The sequence below is a fragment of the Pocillopora damicornis genome, chromosome 1 (genome assembly GCF_964200805.1).
Source record: "Pocillopora damicornis chromosome 1, jaPocDami1.2, whole genome shotgun sequence".
NCBI classification, from domain to species: domain Eukaryota; kingdom Metazoa; phylum Cnidaria; class Anthozoa; order Scleractinia; family Pocilloporidae; genus Pocillopora; species Pocillopora damicornis.
The window spans coordinates 25839982-25856291 of NC_142670.1; the positions used below are offsets into that span (position 1 = coordinate 25839982).

General features: G+C 37.6%; 2 protein-coding genes across 2 annotated transcripts; one reads left to right on the forward strand and one right to left on the reverse strand.

The window, feature by feature from the left end:
- Positions 1–2228: 2228 nt before the first annotated feature.
- On the reverse strand, positions 2229–7460 carry LOC113675536 (SUMO-specific isopeptidase USPL1). Its single transcript, XM_027192132.2, has 6 exons — positions 6764–7460; positions 6525–6650; positions 5458–5885; positions 4977–5102; positions 4391–4551; positions 2229–3284 (listed from the first exon to the last, which is right to left on the reverse strand). Exons 1-6 carry the CDS (start codon positions 6869–6871, stop codon positions 2305–2307), a joined length of 1929 nt encoding a protein of 642 aa, XP_027047933.2. The 5' UTR covers positions 6872–7460; the 3' UTR covers positions 2229–2304.
- Positions 7461–9609: 2149 nt separating this feature from the next.
- LOC113675535 (cathepsin B) lies at positions 9610–16277 on the forward strand. Its single transcript, XM_089212664.1, has 9 exons — positions 9610–9898; positions 10948–11069; positions 11301–11416; positions 12053–12082; positions 12728–12894; positions 13641–13793; positions 14390–14477; positions 15415–15455; positions 15877–16277. The coding sequence occupies exons 1-9, from the start codon at positions 9673–9675 to the stop codon at positions 15981–15983; spliced, it is 1050 nt and encodes a 349-aa protein (XP_089068790.1). The 5' UTR covers positions 9610–9672; the 3' UTR covers positions 15984–16277.
- Positions 16278–16310: the final 33 nt, after the last annotated feature.

The window sequence follows — 16310 nt, forward strand, 5'->3', positions numbered from 1 at the left end:
GCATCAAACGGAAGCAGGATGAAATTCGTCCGCCCGATAGTTGATGAAACACTATTTGGAGAACGTGTCAAGGCAAGAGAAACAGTTAATGTTCCTGATTTTGAACCACCGTGGGTGGACCGAAAAAATTCTCCCACCAAAACACCCTCTCAACCGCTGTTGTTTTACTGCCCAACGGCACAGACAAGACCTCATTCAAGGAGTACTCTCAGTACTCCAGTTCGTGGTTACAAACCAGTAAAATTTTCTCCCACTCACGTTGATGAAACGCTCTTCGGGGAAAGAAGGACAAAACGCTCTGATTCCCCTCCGCCGAGTGAATTTGACCCTCCATGGGAAAAGCAGAACGAGGAAAAGCGTGATAGACCATTATTATTTGATTGTAACTCAAGGCTTACGTTTGACAACGCGGGCGATGAACTCGAAACTACTTCCAGATCAAGAACTCCCCAAAGTTTCCGCTCCTCGTCTAGAACAAGTTCAAGAACGAGTTCAAGAGCTCAAACTGTGGGGAAAAGACCAAAATCAGCATATAAACCACCACCGTGGAGATGAATGAAAATGAAGCAAAATTATTGATTAATATCGAAATGAACTAGGTATGTTGGTTTCAGGTCATATTTAGGAGTTAGACAGTGCGTCCACTCTTCGAAATAGAAACTTACTGAACACAAATTACAGGAACACTAGCCACCAGTGAACAAGAGTATTAGCTTAAATGCAAGATAACCTGTTTGGAACTAAATGCGATTCGCACCCTGACAGTGAATGGATTTGTAATGCTGTAGTTATTATACAGCTGTATTTTAAACTGATTATACTCAAATCTAATTGGTTTTTACTTATGATCTAATAACGGACAGATGCTCAGAAGAGATCACAATTAACAAGATTTTGCTTTTTCACCATGTAAAACAGATTCCAAAGAGAAAGATGTTTTTGTCTTGTCACGAGCATGAGACAAAGAAAAAAATTCTGAGTCCCCATGAGGAATCAAACCTTAGACCTCCGGATTTCACACTCCATGGCCAATGCTCTACCAATGAGCTACAGAGACTCTATGGTGACTAAGGTCTATTGCGAAGTTCCTATGTAACGTCCTGCATACTGCTAGGATCAGCAATGTCTATTGCATCATGTTTTTTTTCTTTGTCTTACACTCATGATAAGATGAAAAACATCTTTCTCTATTTCTTTACTGAACTCAAAACTTACCATCTCTCTTAACTGAAATAGATTTAATGTTGCTATGGTTCTGTATGGAAACAAATCACAGATGTCATAATGTATGAACATCAGTGACGTACTTGGCTGTGTCTTGCTTTGTGCGCTTCATCTTGATGTCATTTGCAATCTGTTACTGAACAGACAGATGGCAACATAGGATGTATTTGTTAACCACACAACAATCTTCAATTGAGGGCCATATAATTGTTCAGGGTTTTCCTTGGTTTTGCATTACTTTTCTTCAAAATTGGTCCAGAAGACCCCTCTGTAACTGATCAGATTCTAAACAAGAAACCAATCACAACTCAGCAGTTTGCTTGGTTTTTAAAAAACATTTTCATGTACACCTTGCACTATTTTCTTTACATCTGATTGGTTTTTGTGGTTAGTTTGGATTTGGTCCTCCAAAAACACTAGATAACTCCTTTCACTGAAAAGGTCAGCCCAGTAAAACATGAGAAGAGAAACATTGGAAGAGAAACGTTTAGACTTTAACCCCAAGGAGTGACTAACAATATCATTCCTGAATCACACGTAAAGTTCACGAGAATGAAGGAAATGATCATCATTTAAACAGGCTCTTGACTGTTAAACTAATACTAGCTATCAACACCAAAGAAGATGTACAATTGACAGTGTGGAGAATATTCACACTTATGCTAGGGTGTTAAGGGTTAACTCTTATATGTGACCAAGACAGAATTTCTCCCTACAATATCAATGCAATGTCAAGCAAACTAGTAATGAGAATAAAGAAAGATTTAAATGAGGGGATTATTACCTGATCCAATAACAAATTCTCTGAACCAACATTAGAATTGTATGGCGAACAGTAAGGAGATTTAAAGGGGTGACATTCATTGCCATGTCACTGTCACACTTCAAAGCTGATTCTTTTTCTATGGGTAATTTGAGTTAAAAGAAAAAAAAAAAGAGTTTGAGTACCAGTTCACTGATCTCCTATACAATACCACAAAAAAATGAACACTGCTGCACACTTATCCATGGTGATATGAAGCAGTTTCTTTATTACAAAATAATGTTACAATTATACCAAAAAAGTTGCTAAGGATCATCTTATGTAAGCAGCAAGTCAAGAATAAACTGATCTTGTTGAGCAGAAAGTTGTGCAATGTTCTCCAACTTTGTTTCCTTACTATCTATTGTCCTGCACTCAACTAATTCCCTGGGATTTTTTTCTGAATCCCTGGGATTCTCAAGTAAACAGTCTGGTAACAGATGTTCAAGTTTATCTGCCAAGTCAAGAGGATTTACCTCGCACACTAAATCACTGCTCCTTCTACGTGAAGACGAATCAGGGCTCTTGGAAACAAGATTCTTGCCATTTGGATAATTGTTCTGCCCAGCAACATTTTTCTTTTCATTGCCATTTTCATGAGGTCCTTCCTGGTGTTCATCAACTGATACATTCATGTTTGACTGACAAATCACAAGGCTACCACATGAACTTACAGATGCTGGACTTGAGTATCCACTGTCACTCTGCAATTCATCAAAACTTAACTTCTTGTTTTGTTCCTTGACTTCTTGCCATGTCAAAAATGGTTGTGGCGCAATCCCATTGGAATTCAACTTTGGATTACTAATACATATAGGAGAGTTAGGAGAGCTTTGGGTAACAAGTCTCTTTTTCCTGGGAATGTAAGGTTCAAATTGCCCACTTTTGGTTTGGAGTGACAAATTTAACACTGTTCTGCTCCTTGATGGAGATAATGCAGGGGAATTAAGGGGTGATGAACAAAGTGATTTGTTGATATCCTGAGATGGAGCGAAGGTTGCACTGCAATCAATACTTAACAATGGCATTGAGGATATCTTTCCAAATCTTTTGTCCTGGGTAGGTTGTGCACTATGGTTAGTTTTGACTTCTGTTCTGCTGATCTCCTTAAATTTAGGAGGGGGAATCAGTGGATTGATAACAACTGACACTTTTTCCCAAACTGCAATATGCACTTCTGACAGAGGAACATTTGGTGGTGAAGAACTCCAGCTGCAGATTGGTGATTTTAGATCATCTAATTCCATCCATCTTTTCCCTGCAAGAATTTAAACAAAAATCAAAAGGGAAAAGCAGAATCTAATGACAGCCAGCACAATCACGCTGTATAGAACTTGCAAAGGGTATCACTGTTCATTCACGGTTCAATATTTCCTTTGAAAAGTGGATTATATTACAGTACATACCGCATTTCTTCACCTATAAGCCAAACGATTTTTCAGTGTTTGACACAAAAGTTTGGGAGATTTTTTCACAAGAAATGGGGTTTGGCTTATAGCCGAGGGTTTGGGATTTCAAAACAAGTACAAATTTAATGTTAATGCGAAATGACCATAAATTCTGTGACTGCAGCGCTCTTTATGTGACATGCTTAAAATTTTCATGACAACAACGTATTTCTGACCACCAATCAGATTCATTGCTTCCCTCGCATTGAAAGACGATCTCACTCAACTCGGCAAAAACCCTTCTCATTTCACATTACAAATGAAATATTTGGTCTCTCTGCTGTGAAAACCACTCCATTGCTTGTTCGTCTAGTTCAGGACAGTTGGGAGTGAAACAGCCCATTTTTGCACATTCTGCAGAAAGAATAGTTGCCTGGTCTCTTCTCCAGCATCGCACCATGGACTCGTTAAGTCCATAATCTCAAACACTTTCCAAGCTGTTTTCTACAGCTTCAGCTTCTGCGATAACTTTTATCTTGAAGCCCTAGTATAAGAAGAGCAGCCTGCTTTTGGCATGATGAGAAAAACAACAGTGACGAAAGAGATACTCAATCGAAATGTTCGTCAGGTTACTGTAACTGAGAGTATTGTTGTGTTTCTAAAGTTGCATAGTAGTATTTACATCTTCACTGATTTGCTTTTTTATCTTTTGTGTTTATTCTCATTCATTAGCTTTTGTGTTCATTGAGCCATTTCCCAATTTTTTTTTGAGGTTCGCCCACTTAAATGGCCGGTTACAATCAAGAATTTTGCTCTTGGCTTCTAGCCGATGGTTTTGCTTTTTCTTTTGGACAAAACAAGTCTGTCAGAAGGTCTCTAACTTTTAGGGTCTCTGCTTATAGCCGAGGTCAGCTTATAGGTGAAGAAATACGGTAAAACAAACACCTTATGGAGTTGGAACTAAAATGCCTTGTACCTTCATGGTCCTTTGTCCAGCAAACAAAGTGATCTGGATTCCTTTTATACTGAATAAACTGTGAGAAACTATAGCGACCACATTCCCCATCAAAATCAAGATCTTCATATGTCCCTCCTTTCAATCCTTGCTCGAAGTGAAGAAAAATGCAATCAGGCATTCTGGGGAAGAAAAAGAGATGTATAAAGCCATTGAAAAGTTCCCACTCACTTGAGATCACATGGAGTCCTTACAGTTGTATCAACCCTGAAACACATATTTTAGTCACAAAAATATGGGAAAAGATTACTAGGTAAGGATGGAGGACAGTGCAAAGAATATGCATATTAATGTTGGAAAGTTAAGGGTTAAGGTAATTCCATGAAAGACTGAGTAGCAGTTGGTTATAGTTTATGCATCTGATTGGTTGTGTTTCATAAGCCAATCACAAACTGCCGCACGAGGGAAATCCAATTCAATTCTTCCCTACTTTTGACTCAGTCTTGGACGACAATTATCCCATTACAAGAATGCAAATAAAGCAGTTTAGTGACAAACACAATTGACTTAGAAGTCCCACACTAAAGAGACATAAAATACACAATACCTGTCATACACAAGTTTGCTCTCCTGATCAAGAGCATTACATCTGTAACATGGCCTTGTAAATCCCAGATTTTGCAAGCTGAAGTCCTTTGCTAGGTTTGGAAAAGTGACTAAATGCTTCTTCCTTCTACAATGAAATAAAAATATTTAAAATTAGAGAGATCCATGATGAGAACTGAGAGATTTGGGTATTTCATTCCCCAATGGAAAATATATTTAGTAAAAGCTAAGAGATGAAATACCATGTACTTGATTCAACATGTGCTAATAGAACATGAAAAAGAGGCAATTAACTCAGCTACACATACTTTCTTGTCATTAACACATGTTTAAAATAAACCAAGAGTCTAAAATTCCTAGAGCAATTGATTTACCGTTGTGGTTCTTAGAGAAACAGTTTACCATTCAAACTTAGTTTTGGTTAAAACTTGTAATTACATGACAATGTACAATTAAAACCTAGACAGTTACGTATATCTTACTTGTCAATTTGTTGATACCCACAGGCAGAACACCTAAATTCCCAGTGATAAACTTGAAGAAACCTCTCAGACACCAAATCATTTTCCTGTAACAGCAATGGTAGAGCTGCAACAGGACTATCATTAACTCCAAGTTGACACTTCATCTTCGGCTGCAAATGTGTCCAAATCATCCCTCTGATTTCTTTTAAGATCACTTCAGCTTGTTCTTTGCTTGTTGATGATAATTCTTGAGCCTGGTTGAATGACTCTGTCAATGTCCTTACTAGTGAGTCTGATTTTTGCATAAGATTTCTCAGAGATGTTGTCACAGTGACATTGTTTACAAGTAGAGATAATAGAGAATTTAGCCAACAAAGGCTATCAACATTCCTCCATTGCAAGATCTTTTCTGCAGCCTTGGATCCTGGAGAAATATTTTCTGGTTCCTGAAAAATGAGAGTATTGCTGTTGTTGTCACAAAAATAGAGATAGTAAAGGTTGCAACTGTCATGATTGGGTTTGTAAAGAACAAATATTCAACCAAATCTCTTACAGTGTTCTAGAGAAAGGGATGTCACTGAAGTTTCTGATAACAAAATCATTTTTCTTCTCTGTTTTTTTTTTTTTTAATTGGACAGCTACATGAAAGAATACAAACTTAAATAATGGCCTTTTTCCCGCAGCAATGCACTGTCACAATTATTTTGCAAAAGAGCCAATTATCTGCACTCTCCACAGGTAAATACAATGAATTTTTGAATAAAGAATCAAGAATAACATATGGTTCATGTTGTAATGGATATCTTTGAAAATCGTGGATGATGCGAGATTTAAACTTACATCTACAAAACAAGAAGTGCACCAAACAAGAGTAAGAACTTTAGTGTTAAGCAAAGCAGAGTCATACAGAACACGCGCACTGTCAGCAGCAAGTTTCAGCGAACCGCGTTGATGCCTACGCTAATAATTCCAAACGTTATTTACCACAGCTGTTACTTGTAAGATGAAGTTGGTATCTTGCTAAAGACACCACCACTAAATACCTCTTCTTCAAACTTAAGAAAATGAAAAATGCTGCATCTTACCTCTGATTCACTTTGTTTTGGCCTCTTCTTACGTTTTCTCTTCAAGTTTGAGAACGAAGTCACCTCGGTTGCTTTCCGACTTACAATCAAGTTGGCATTCTTTGCAACCCCAAGTGGGTAAACGCACTGTAAAAGAGTCATACTATCACGCGTTAGCTTTCAAATAAGTCAGAAAGTACCTAAGCGAGGAAATTCACTCGAGATAGGACAGCCAAAATATCACAAAGAAATGCACTTACATCCTTGTCTTCACATAGCAAAATCGCCTCCTTCAAGTTCAATTGAAACAGAATAAGCCGTCGTTTCAAACCATTCACCTGACAAAGCGAGCAGAAACGTTCCATCATCTACTTTCGTAGTAGCTAATCGAACTTTTCATGGCCAAAACTTTCGTGAAGTAACAGCGAAAAGAAGTATTAGATAACTTTCCAAGACTTGTACAAGGAAGCGCACATGTGCTCTCGGTGCCATCAAAACTAAAACGTTCGGTGTCGTTTTGGCAGAAGAGCATGGTAATTTTGAATGTTTCCGCTGACCAAAGAATTGTAGACAAAATAATAATTGGCGGTGAGGGGAGGGTGAGGTCCATTTGGTTCCGAATAACGGAGGCAAATAATATTTTTTTAAAATATTGATTAGACGTTGTAGTTGCTCCGATTCCAAAAATATTTACTGTGTAGATTTCTAGGATTTGCATGGAGGAAGAGGGGGGAACTGGGTAACACAGCGCTGGCAGAAGATGTCTTTTCCATGCATACACAGCAATGGACTCCTGCTGTGTGCTTAATATAAAAGGCTCCTGAGCACAGCCAATTGCATTGACACGTGTTATGGAATGTTGTGAACTGCGGAGATAGTGATTCTCTACGACATCTAGGTTTTAAAATCCGAGAGAGGCCCTTTTGAATAATTATTTCGTTAAAAAAAAAAAAAAAACAAAACGTTATTAGAGACAGTATACATAAATGGCAGGCCCAGGGTTGGAATTATGTTTCATTATATCGCTGGCAGCGCCACGAATCCTCCGATTGGCAACCCGTGCGGGTAAGACGGGCGGGCTTGCTTGCTTTGATCCTGCAAAAGAAAACCATTACGTGAAACAGACCAACAAAGTTAACTAGACCCTGTGAGCAGGGTAACTGGGATACCTGGATGGTACTGAATCCGTGGAATCAAGTGTAGTGATACTACGCGTGTCGGACTAGTATACTGAAATAGTGAGCTCAAGTCTGGCCAAGGGCATATACCTGTCTCAAAACATAGGCATGCTATGCATGCAAGAGTTATTTTTTGAAGGTTTGAGTAAAGACTTAAAAAAAAATTCAACTTCTTGAAAACAAAGCGAATAGTCCCAAAGGTAATCTATTGTTTGCGCTATTGTTTTCTTCTAACAAAGGACTGTATGCATAATGAAGTATGGGGCTGTGCGGAAACTTTGCCTCTTTTTAATTTTTGTGTGGATTGGCCGCGAACAATACGACTTGTGTATGCGTCTATAAGTATTTTGAGCGTTTACGCCATAATGCTCCAGATTATCGTAGTCCAAACACATTAAAATACAAAACGACTGACAAAAGAGTTTTATGGGCAAAAATCTCGTGTTCGTCATGTGACCCGGCCCTGTTCGTGCATGACAACGTCAATCATCATCAAGATAGCACGCGTGATCAGCATGTGAACACCTCATTGGATCACAGTTAGTTGTCATGGTGTTGAGGGCCCAATGACCTCTGGGTACTATTGCGCAATTTTTCCATTTTGTGGCGGAGGGAAAAAAAAAAAAGAAAAAAAAAGACGACAAAAAAACAAAGGCATTTTATGACTGGGCTACCACAGGTATCCCAGTAATAACTTTTTGACAATATTAACTATTGAGTCGCAAAAAGCGGAAAAACAAAGAAAACATAAATTTCTCTTGTGTGTTTTTGTGCTACATATACAGTTAGCTTTCTTTCCCGGCTCTCAAAATAAATAATCATGTCATTCTGGACAAAGCAAAATCGTTTTGCAATATGTTAAATCCTTAATTGACCAAGCTCGTTTGGTCAAGATGGTTGGATGATAGCCAACGTGGCGTTTGGCGTTTTCATGGACCTCGACTTCTTCTCGGTCCCTAAAAACGCAGAAAAAAAATCGGCCTCTGGCCAACTGGCCTCACCTCTGAGTTCAGGTTTTTCTGATCCTTAAGGGAAATAACGAGGTTAATCGGGCTGATCTATCGCTTCGCTCGCCTTAATTCATTATCCAATCTTCTCTCCCCACAAAACACGTAATGGCGACTGGGTACGAGTCTTGGCCTCGGCCGGCTGTCGCCAGCCAACGCCCACTCCAGCCTCCCCATGTTCATTACAACCAGCTTGGATGAGGAATCAACGACAAACAGTCCGAATAAAGAAATAAATGAATAGGGTAAATGAAGATAACAAATAACAAACACATACAACAAAGAAATAGGTCTGTTTAAAATGACAACTATGATTCGCAAAAATAGAGACAAAACACAACAAGATCTTGTCAGGGATTCGCAGAAATTTTTATTTGTCCCGCACCTGTGAGAAAAAAAAAAAAAAAGGACAAATAGGAAAGAAGATTTCCTTTATCTTACGACTAGACTCAGTATACACCATCGTTCCAAATCTACTTACTAACATGATGCCTTTGCCACGTGCGATTTTACACAATGCGCTAACACAATGCTCATTCGCTTTCGAGTATAGAGATAAAGTACTATAATTAGGGTGGAATCGGTATGACTGGGGTTCGATTCCTATCAGGTAACAAAAATTTGTTCTTTTTCTAGAGCTTGTGATAGAATTAGTAACATCGCGTATATCTATTTCAAATTTTCACATGTCCAGGCTGTTCCCATGTCGATGATGCAGCAACTTTTGTTTTTCTTACAGCTGCGATGAAACAGTGACGTTACAGCTATTATTGCTTAGAGTGCGTTCATCCTATTTGGTTTCTAAAGTGAAATTCAAGAACCTAAACTCGTGACCGAAATTCCTCAAGTCTTGTGACTTCCGCTCAGGTCTTGTGACTTATAAATTTAACGTTCAGGACATTTCCGCAGACTCTGTTGTAGCAGCTCGCGCTTTGTTAGCCTCAAAAGAATTCAAATTCTCCGAAATCGGGATCTCTGCTTCCCATGGCGGCTCTGTTTGTGACTCTGGTGGCGCTGTTCATCTCGTGTCAGGCGAAATATCTGCACGAACCACTCAAGGTAGAAGAGATTGATTACATCAACACGTACGCAACTTGGAAAGCAGATCCAGATTACGCTGGTTACGATGCTGAGTATTTCAAGCGTTTATGCGGCGTCCCGCTAGATGATCAGATCAAACCGAAGCCATTAAAGCTGGGGATCTTGGCAGGTTAGTTATTCAACATGTACGCAGTCATAAGAGTTAAGATCATTCTGGAGCGTTCGTAAGGACCTGTAAATTCGGCTTATTCTGTTATTCGGAACAAAACGAAACGAAACGAAACCAGGCGAGATATAACGAAACTGAAGGGATAATACATATTTTCAATTAAGGTAAAGATAACTTTCACAAGGTTTTTGGAGTAATCGTCAATCGATAAGAAGGATTTTGAGGTGATCGCGTTCTTTTTGTATACTGTAGTCAAAGTTGGCTGTGCATGTTGACTTTTACAGAAAATGTATAAGTTAGACAACCCTGCTTCATGGGAACTACTAAGTTTTTAGGGTGGGTAACCTAAGAAGCTAGCAAATTGTGCTCGAGGGAAAATCTCGAGGGAAAATCTCGAGGGAAAATCTCGAGGGAAAATCTCGAGGGAAAATCTCGAGGGAAAATCTCGAGGGAAAATCTCGAGGGAAAATCTCGAGGGAAAATCTCGAGGGGAAATCTCGAGGGGAAATCTCGAGGGAAAATCTCGAGGGAAAATCTCGAGGGAAAATCTCGAATGAAAATCTCGAGGGAAAATCTCGAAGGGAAATCTCGAGGGGAAATCTTGAGGGGAAATCTTGAGTTGAAATCTTGAGTTGAAATCTTGAGTTTCTGCGTTTTGATGTGGGAAAATTTCCAAAAAGAATATTGTAAAGCTTACTGCAAAAGAAAAAAAGGAAATTGATATCACTACTATGATAATCCAAATTGTCATCAAAGTTTTGCCATACACAATTCCTATGGTATTTGCATTGTCATGGTTACAGAAAATCTCGTGATCTGGAAAGCAGTTAGTTGAATTGGTTACAGTTATGTAGGATGTGACATCACTGCATTGGAGCCATACTTTCTTGTTAATGCAATAAAACACTCCCCAAAAGTGCCTTTTAAGAGGGGTCAGGTCAAATTGATTGTGACACAATCAAAATCCTCTGACCTCCTCACTTAGGCGATAAATGATGACCGTTTTCTTTCTTTTGTTTTTGTGTGACATTTGTTGTTTGCATCCTTAGTGAAGACAGATTATGAAATCATTGAGCAAGAGATACCATCCACATTTGACTCCAGGGAACAATGGTCTGATTGTCCATCAACAAATGAAATCCGAGACCAAGGTGCTTGTGGAAGTTGCTGGGTCAGTTTGCCATTTTGAACTCTACTGTTATGTTTGAGACTATAACATTTTGCTAAATAAGAAAGGGTTTTCTCATAAAACCTTATCCAATTTAGTCCTGTGATTAATATTACTTTTATAACTTTCTTTGGTAAATAATTCTTACAACAGCTAGCTCTCTGCCTCTGACTTTCAAGTGTTTAAGAGTTGCTGATCTTGCAGAAAATCATTTTTTCATTTTTTCTTGTCTAGGCATTTGGAGCTGTGGAGGCTATGACAGACAGAATCTGTATTAAGTCAAATGGAAAACTGACACCTCACATTTCTGCTGAAGATTTGCTTTCCTGCTGTTCATCTTGTGGAATGGGGTGGGTGGCTGTGGGAATTTCTCCTAACCCTTTAAACCCCAGATCAAATTTTGTAATTCTCCTTGCTGTCAACCATACAATTCTTATATTGTTAGTTCAGAGAATTTAGTATCAGATCAACTAATTATTCCCAAATCAAGATTTTCGATATTCTCATCACTTATCTGGTTGATATTGTATTGATATTGTAAGGAAAATTCTGTGTTGGTCACTCATGGGAGTTAAAGGGTTATTATGGAGGTTGTCTTTTTAGTTTTGATGGTCATTTTTGGCCTGTTAACTCAAAAGATCTGATTAAGAATTCTCCCCTCTTGCTGCTACATATATCCTTGTGAATAAGTTTTAAGAGTTTGGCGTTACATTAAGATAATAACTTCATTGCCTGTTTGCTGGATGGATATTTCAGAGAGAAGTCACATGGGAGTTTTAAGAGTTAAGAAGCCTGAAAAAGAAAAGGAAAAAAAAAAGGAAAAATGATCTTAGTAAAGGCATAGTAACCCTATGATAATTCAGAATCCTATAATCATTAACTTTTTGTTAAAAGAATAGAAACCATGTCTTTATACAAATTATTATTATTGTCATCATAATTTGTCCTTATTATTATTATTATTATTTGTTATTAATTTATTTCAGATGCAATGGAGGATTCCCTGAAGCCGCTTGGTAATTATAGTATAAATTAAAATACATTAAATTAGATATTGATTAATTTTATCAGTAAGTGCCAAGTTCTAAACTTAAATTCTCAAAACCATCATCCATACATTGCTTATAATTTCAGCTATTTTAGGTTGAAAATTTAGATTTCAGTAATATAACACAGAATTAATTCTGAAGCTTAAATTTTCAGAAATTTTCCCTACATATTTTACTCTAAGAAAGCAGATAATCTCGTATTCATTTAAATATGTAGAAGTCTGTTTTGGTATTTCATTGGATGGGTCGCTTCCAATCTATTGATGTTTCATTAGCATTATCATAAATTGGTTCATTCAAGTACACTGGTGGACAAAAAAAAATTTTGTAATGGTCATTTTTTTATTACCTGGGAAGGGCTGGATGGTTTAGGTCATGTCACAGTAGAATTTACCTAATTCTTCCCCCCTTCCCCCTCCCATAAGGCTAATGATTCTTCATTATTGGCAATCAATTTCTATAGTTCCCCTTTATGTTCTGTTAGTGACAACTGACCCACCTCTATCTCCTCTGAAAACCATATGATTATGCCTCCTAAATCCTCCACCCTCCTACCCCCAAGCTTTAAATAATGACTGTCCCTAAAACAAGATTTTTTCTCTTTTTTTTCAGGGAGTACTGGAAAAGTAGTGGTTTAGTCACAGGAGGACAGTACGACTCCCATAAAGGATGTCAGCCATACTTAGTGAAAGCTTGTGATCACCATGTTGTGGGAAAACTGCAACCTTGCAGCAAAACAATTGTTCCTACACCTAGATGTGAAAAGAAGTGTGAACCAGGCAAGATCGCTACTTAAAAAATTGGGGAACCAATGTTGCCTAAAACCTGTGTAAAAACATAAAAATGACAAGAGGTGTTCCTTCCGCACATATATTAACTTTACAAAGAGAGAGTACTGATCCATTTCCTTGCTCATTTTTCAACCCTTTAACTCCCAGATCAAATTATTTGTAATTCTCCTTACTGTCAACTATACAATTCTTATAATGTTAGTTCAGAGAATTTAGTATTGGATCAACTAATTATCCCCAAATTGATATTTTTCTTTATTCTCATCATCTATCTGGTTGATATTGTATTGATATTGTAAGGAGAAATTCTGTCTTGGTCACGCATGGAAGTTAAAGGGTTAGTTCTATTCTATAGTAATTGCCTTTTTTTTTTTTTTATTTTTTTTTTTTTTACAACATGATACTTAGATTCACTACATTAAGGTTCCTTTCTCTGGACTCTCTATGTACATTGTGTTACACTACTTACTTACAGTACTCTTAAGATACAATTAATATTTATGCTGCTTAAATTGTTCTACCTACTTTAGGTACAATGTGATGATGCATATATAGTTACAGGGACATCATTTACATTTACGCACACACACAAAAAAGAGAAACTTATTCACAAAAAATTAACAGCTATGAAAGACAAAAAGGCTAAATTGTGGGTGGGATAGATTATAAAGAGTAAGAGCTTGAAAAAAAAATTGTCTGGTGAGCTTTTTTTTATTTGATGTTTTATTGAACAGGTTATAATGTTAGTTATGAAGATGACAAGAGGTATGGAGAGAGTTCTTACACTGTGAGCAGTGAAATGGAACAGATTCAAAAGGAAATCATGACAAATGGCCCTGTAGAAGGAGCCTTCACTGTTTATTCTGATTTCCCTTCTTACAAGAGTGGTGAGTGCTTTCAGCTATGTTGAGACAATGCATTCCTTCACTCATTTTCTTAGGTATTGATGTCACATGTCGTTAAACCTGCCCCATAAAGTTGCCACTTGTACCAGGAGGAGAGATATACAACCTCCACTCGCAGACACATTTGTTGGGACACTTAATGTCTTCCCTGCTTCTTTCAATTTTGGTCTGCAAGATGGCATAGACACAATGGTATTTGATGATATGGGAAAGGAGAGAGGGCCAAAAGAACATCATATAGACATTCTGGAGAAGTGTCCTGACTAATTATATCTGGGAGTGTTGCTAAGAGGCTCTCAATAATCAGGCTCTGTCAAGCTTCACCTAGCTCTCTCTCCAGTTTTCAAGAACTTTTTCACTCACCTATAAGATAATATAAAGCTTGAACTGTTGTTCATCCATTTAATTAGCTCTGAGATGTCATTTTTATTATCATGATCACATAATCACTATAATCATGATCTTTGTCATTATCTGTATTGTAAATATGTCAATTTTACTTAACAACATCTCATTAGTTTTTGTGTATTTGACGTGTCCTTTTAAGTAATTACCAGTGTGATTTAATTATCCTGTAGGTGTTTATCAACACACAACAGGACAGCCCCTTGGTGGCCATGCTATAAAGATCCTAGGCTGGGGTACAGAGAATGACACACCTTATTGGTAAGAGTAATTTTATATCACTGATTTTTAGGTTAAAATACCATGTTGAAAGAGGTTTACCTGAAGACAATAGACTTAAAGTGTGACTGTGATGACCTTAAACTGCAAACCACAGAAAATGGATGTCTCCTCCTCTGATTTTCCATGTTGGTTCAAATTTGCAAATGATCTGTAGTTATTTTATTTCCCATTTTTCTGCAAAATAATTCACACTGGAGCAACTTCAGGGCCAATGTTAGCTATTGGACATCACTCTTAATTTTTTGTAACTTAACAGTCAAGTTTGGTTGAAGTTAATGTTTTAGGTCAACTTCATTCTGGATTGCTTATTGTCAGCTCCAGGAGGTTTCTTTAACCCTTTAACTCCCAAGATCTGATTCTTAATTCTCCCCTTTAGCTGCTAACATTCCTTGTAAATTAGTTATGAGAACTTGGTGCTATAGCAGCTTCTCCCTGATAAGTTTGAATATTCTTATTACCTGTTTACAGAAAATGTATGGATATTATAGGGAGAAGTTTCAAGTTAATCACTTGTGGGAGTTACGGGTTAAAAGCTGGTTACTGCCAGTTGACCGCCACCTTCAAGACCTCCTACTACCATCTGTTTAGCCTGCAAGCAGGCTCTTGCATTTGAATTTCACCTTCAGTCCCTTTTTCGCACACAGCTGCTAATCACAGCATTGGCAGCTGCTTATGACAAAACTAATCAAAACCTCTGCAGCTTCAACTCTGTTTTATTACTGGTAGCTACATTCTGGTATGCTTATTGTTATAGCTCTACTCAAGAGCTACGTGTCTTTTAACTTCCATGTAAGAACAACTTCAAGTCATCCAAATATAATTAATGGTTAAACAACCATAAAATACCACTTGTGACTTTGGCACATGAAATTTGAAGGGGAAACAGATCTTTTAAGAATTTTTTTCCTACAATTAGGCTTGTGGCCAATTCCTGGAATACAGACTGGGGAGACAAAGGTAATTGAATATATAAAAGATTGTTAGCCTTGATGGGTCAATAAATGTAAGGCTTGGACATTCACTTCCCCAACTCCCTCCCTCAACTGCCCCCCTCCCAGGCAACCCCACAGGCATTTGACTTTTTTTTGTCCCTCAAGGTAGAGAATTTTACCTTGCCTGGTTGGGGTGGGGAATTTGAACTGGAAGCGTCAAGCCTTTCCAGTAGAATCATCCACTTTGTTCTTGTGACCTCACGGTGTGATTCAGGGGTGATATTTCAAGGAGAAATTAGATGCTAGTTACTCTTAGGGATCATCAACTAGTTACAGGTGAACCCATATATTTTACTGCATACAGCTAAGAGCCTAAGCTATTATTATCATCCGGGAGAAGTAAAAGATCATAAGCCCTTTTTTCTATTTTTAATTTCTCCAAACAGGATACTTTAAGATTCTGCGTGGCAAAGATGAATGTGGTATTGAGTCCGGTATTGTGGCTGGCATGCCAAAAATAGCAGATGAAGCCCCAAAGAATGTGCTTCTTTAAACAACAACATACAACCTGATGATTAAAGAATAGATTTTGTAGTTGCTATGCCTTGAATTAAAACTTATCATTTCATAACAGTGTTTCTTTAAGTCATTTTTCAAGGGAATTAATTAATGATAAATAAAATATCCTGCATAAATTTAGAATAATATTGGTAAGGCAAGCATAAACTTTCAAGTGGTTAACCAATAGAGTTGTAATGACTAAAAAAAATTAACAAATATTATAATTGTACCTTGCATCAAAATAATTTTGGTCAAGAATGGAAAATAAAAATGATTGGAAAATGAATGACTAGCAGTCTATAGCTGAATCTTTGCACTA

Excerpts from the sequence above, each read along its gene's own strand:
- LOC113675536 (XM_027192132.2), bottom strand. The coding sequence starts at position 6,871 with ATGATGGAACGTTTCTGCTCGCTTTGTCAGGTGAATGGTTTGAAACGA. Across the intron at positions 5,886-6,524 it reads CAAAACAAAGTGAATCAGAG|GAACCAGAAAATATTTCTCC; the intron begins GTAAGATGCAGC and ends CTCATTTTTCAG. Across the intron at positions 3,285-4,390 it reads CTGGACAAAGGACCATGAAG|GGAAAAGATGGATGGAATTA; the intron begins GTACAAGGCATT and ends AAATTCTTGCAG.
- LOC113675535 (XM_089212664.1), top strand. The coding sequence starts at position 9,673 with ATGGCGGCTCTGTTTGTGACTCTGGTGGCGCTGTTCATCTCGTGTCAG. Across the intron at positions 11,070-11,300 it reads GTGCTTGTGGAAGTTGCTGG|GCATTTGGAGCTGTGGAGGC; the intron begins GTCAGTTTGCCA and ends TTTCTTGTCTAG. Across the intron at positions 14,478-15,414 it reads GAGAATGACACACCTTATTG|GCTTGTGGCCAATTCCTGGA; the intron begins GTAAGAGTAATT and ends TCCTACAATTAG.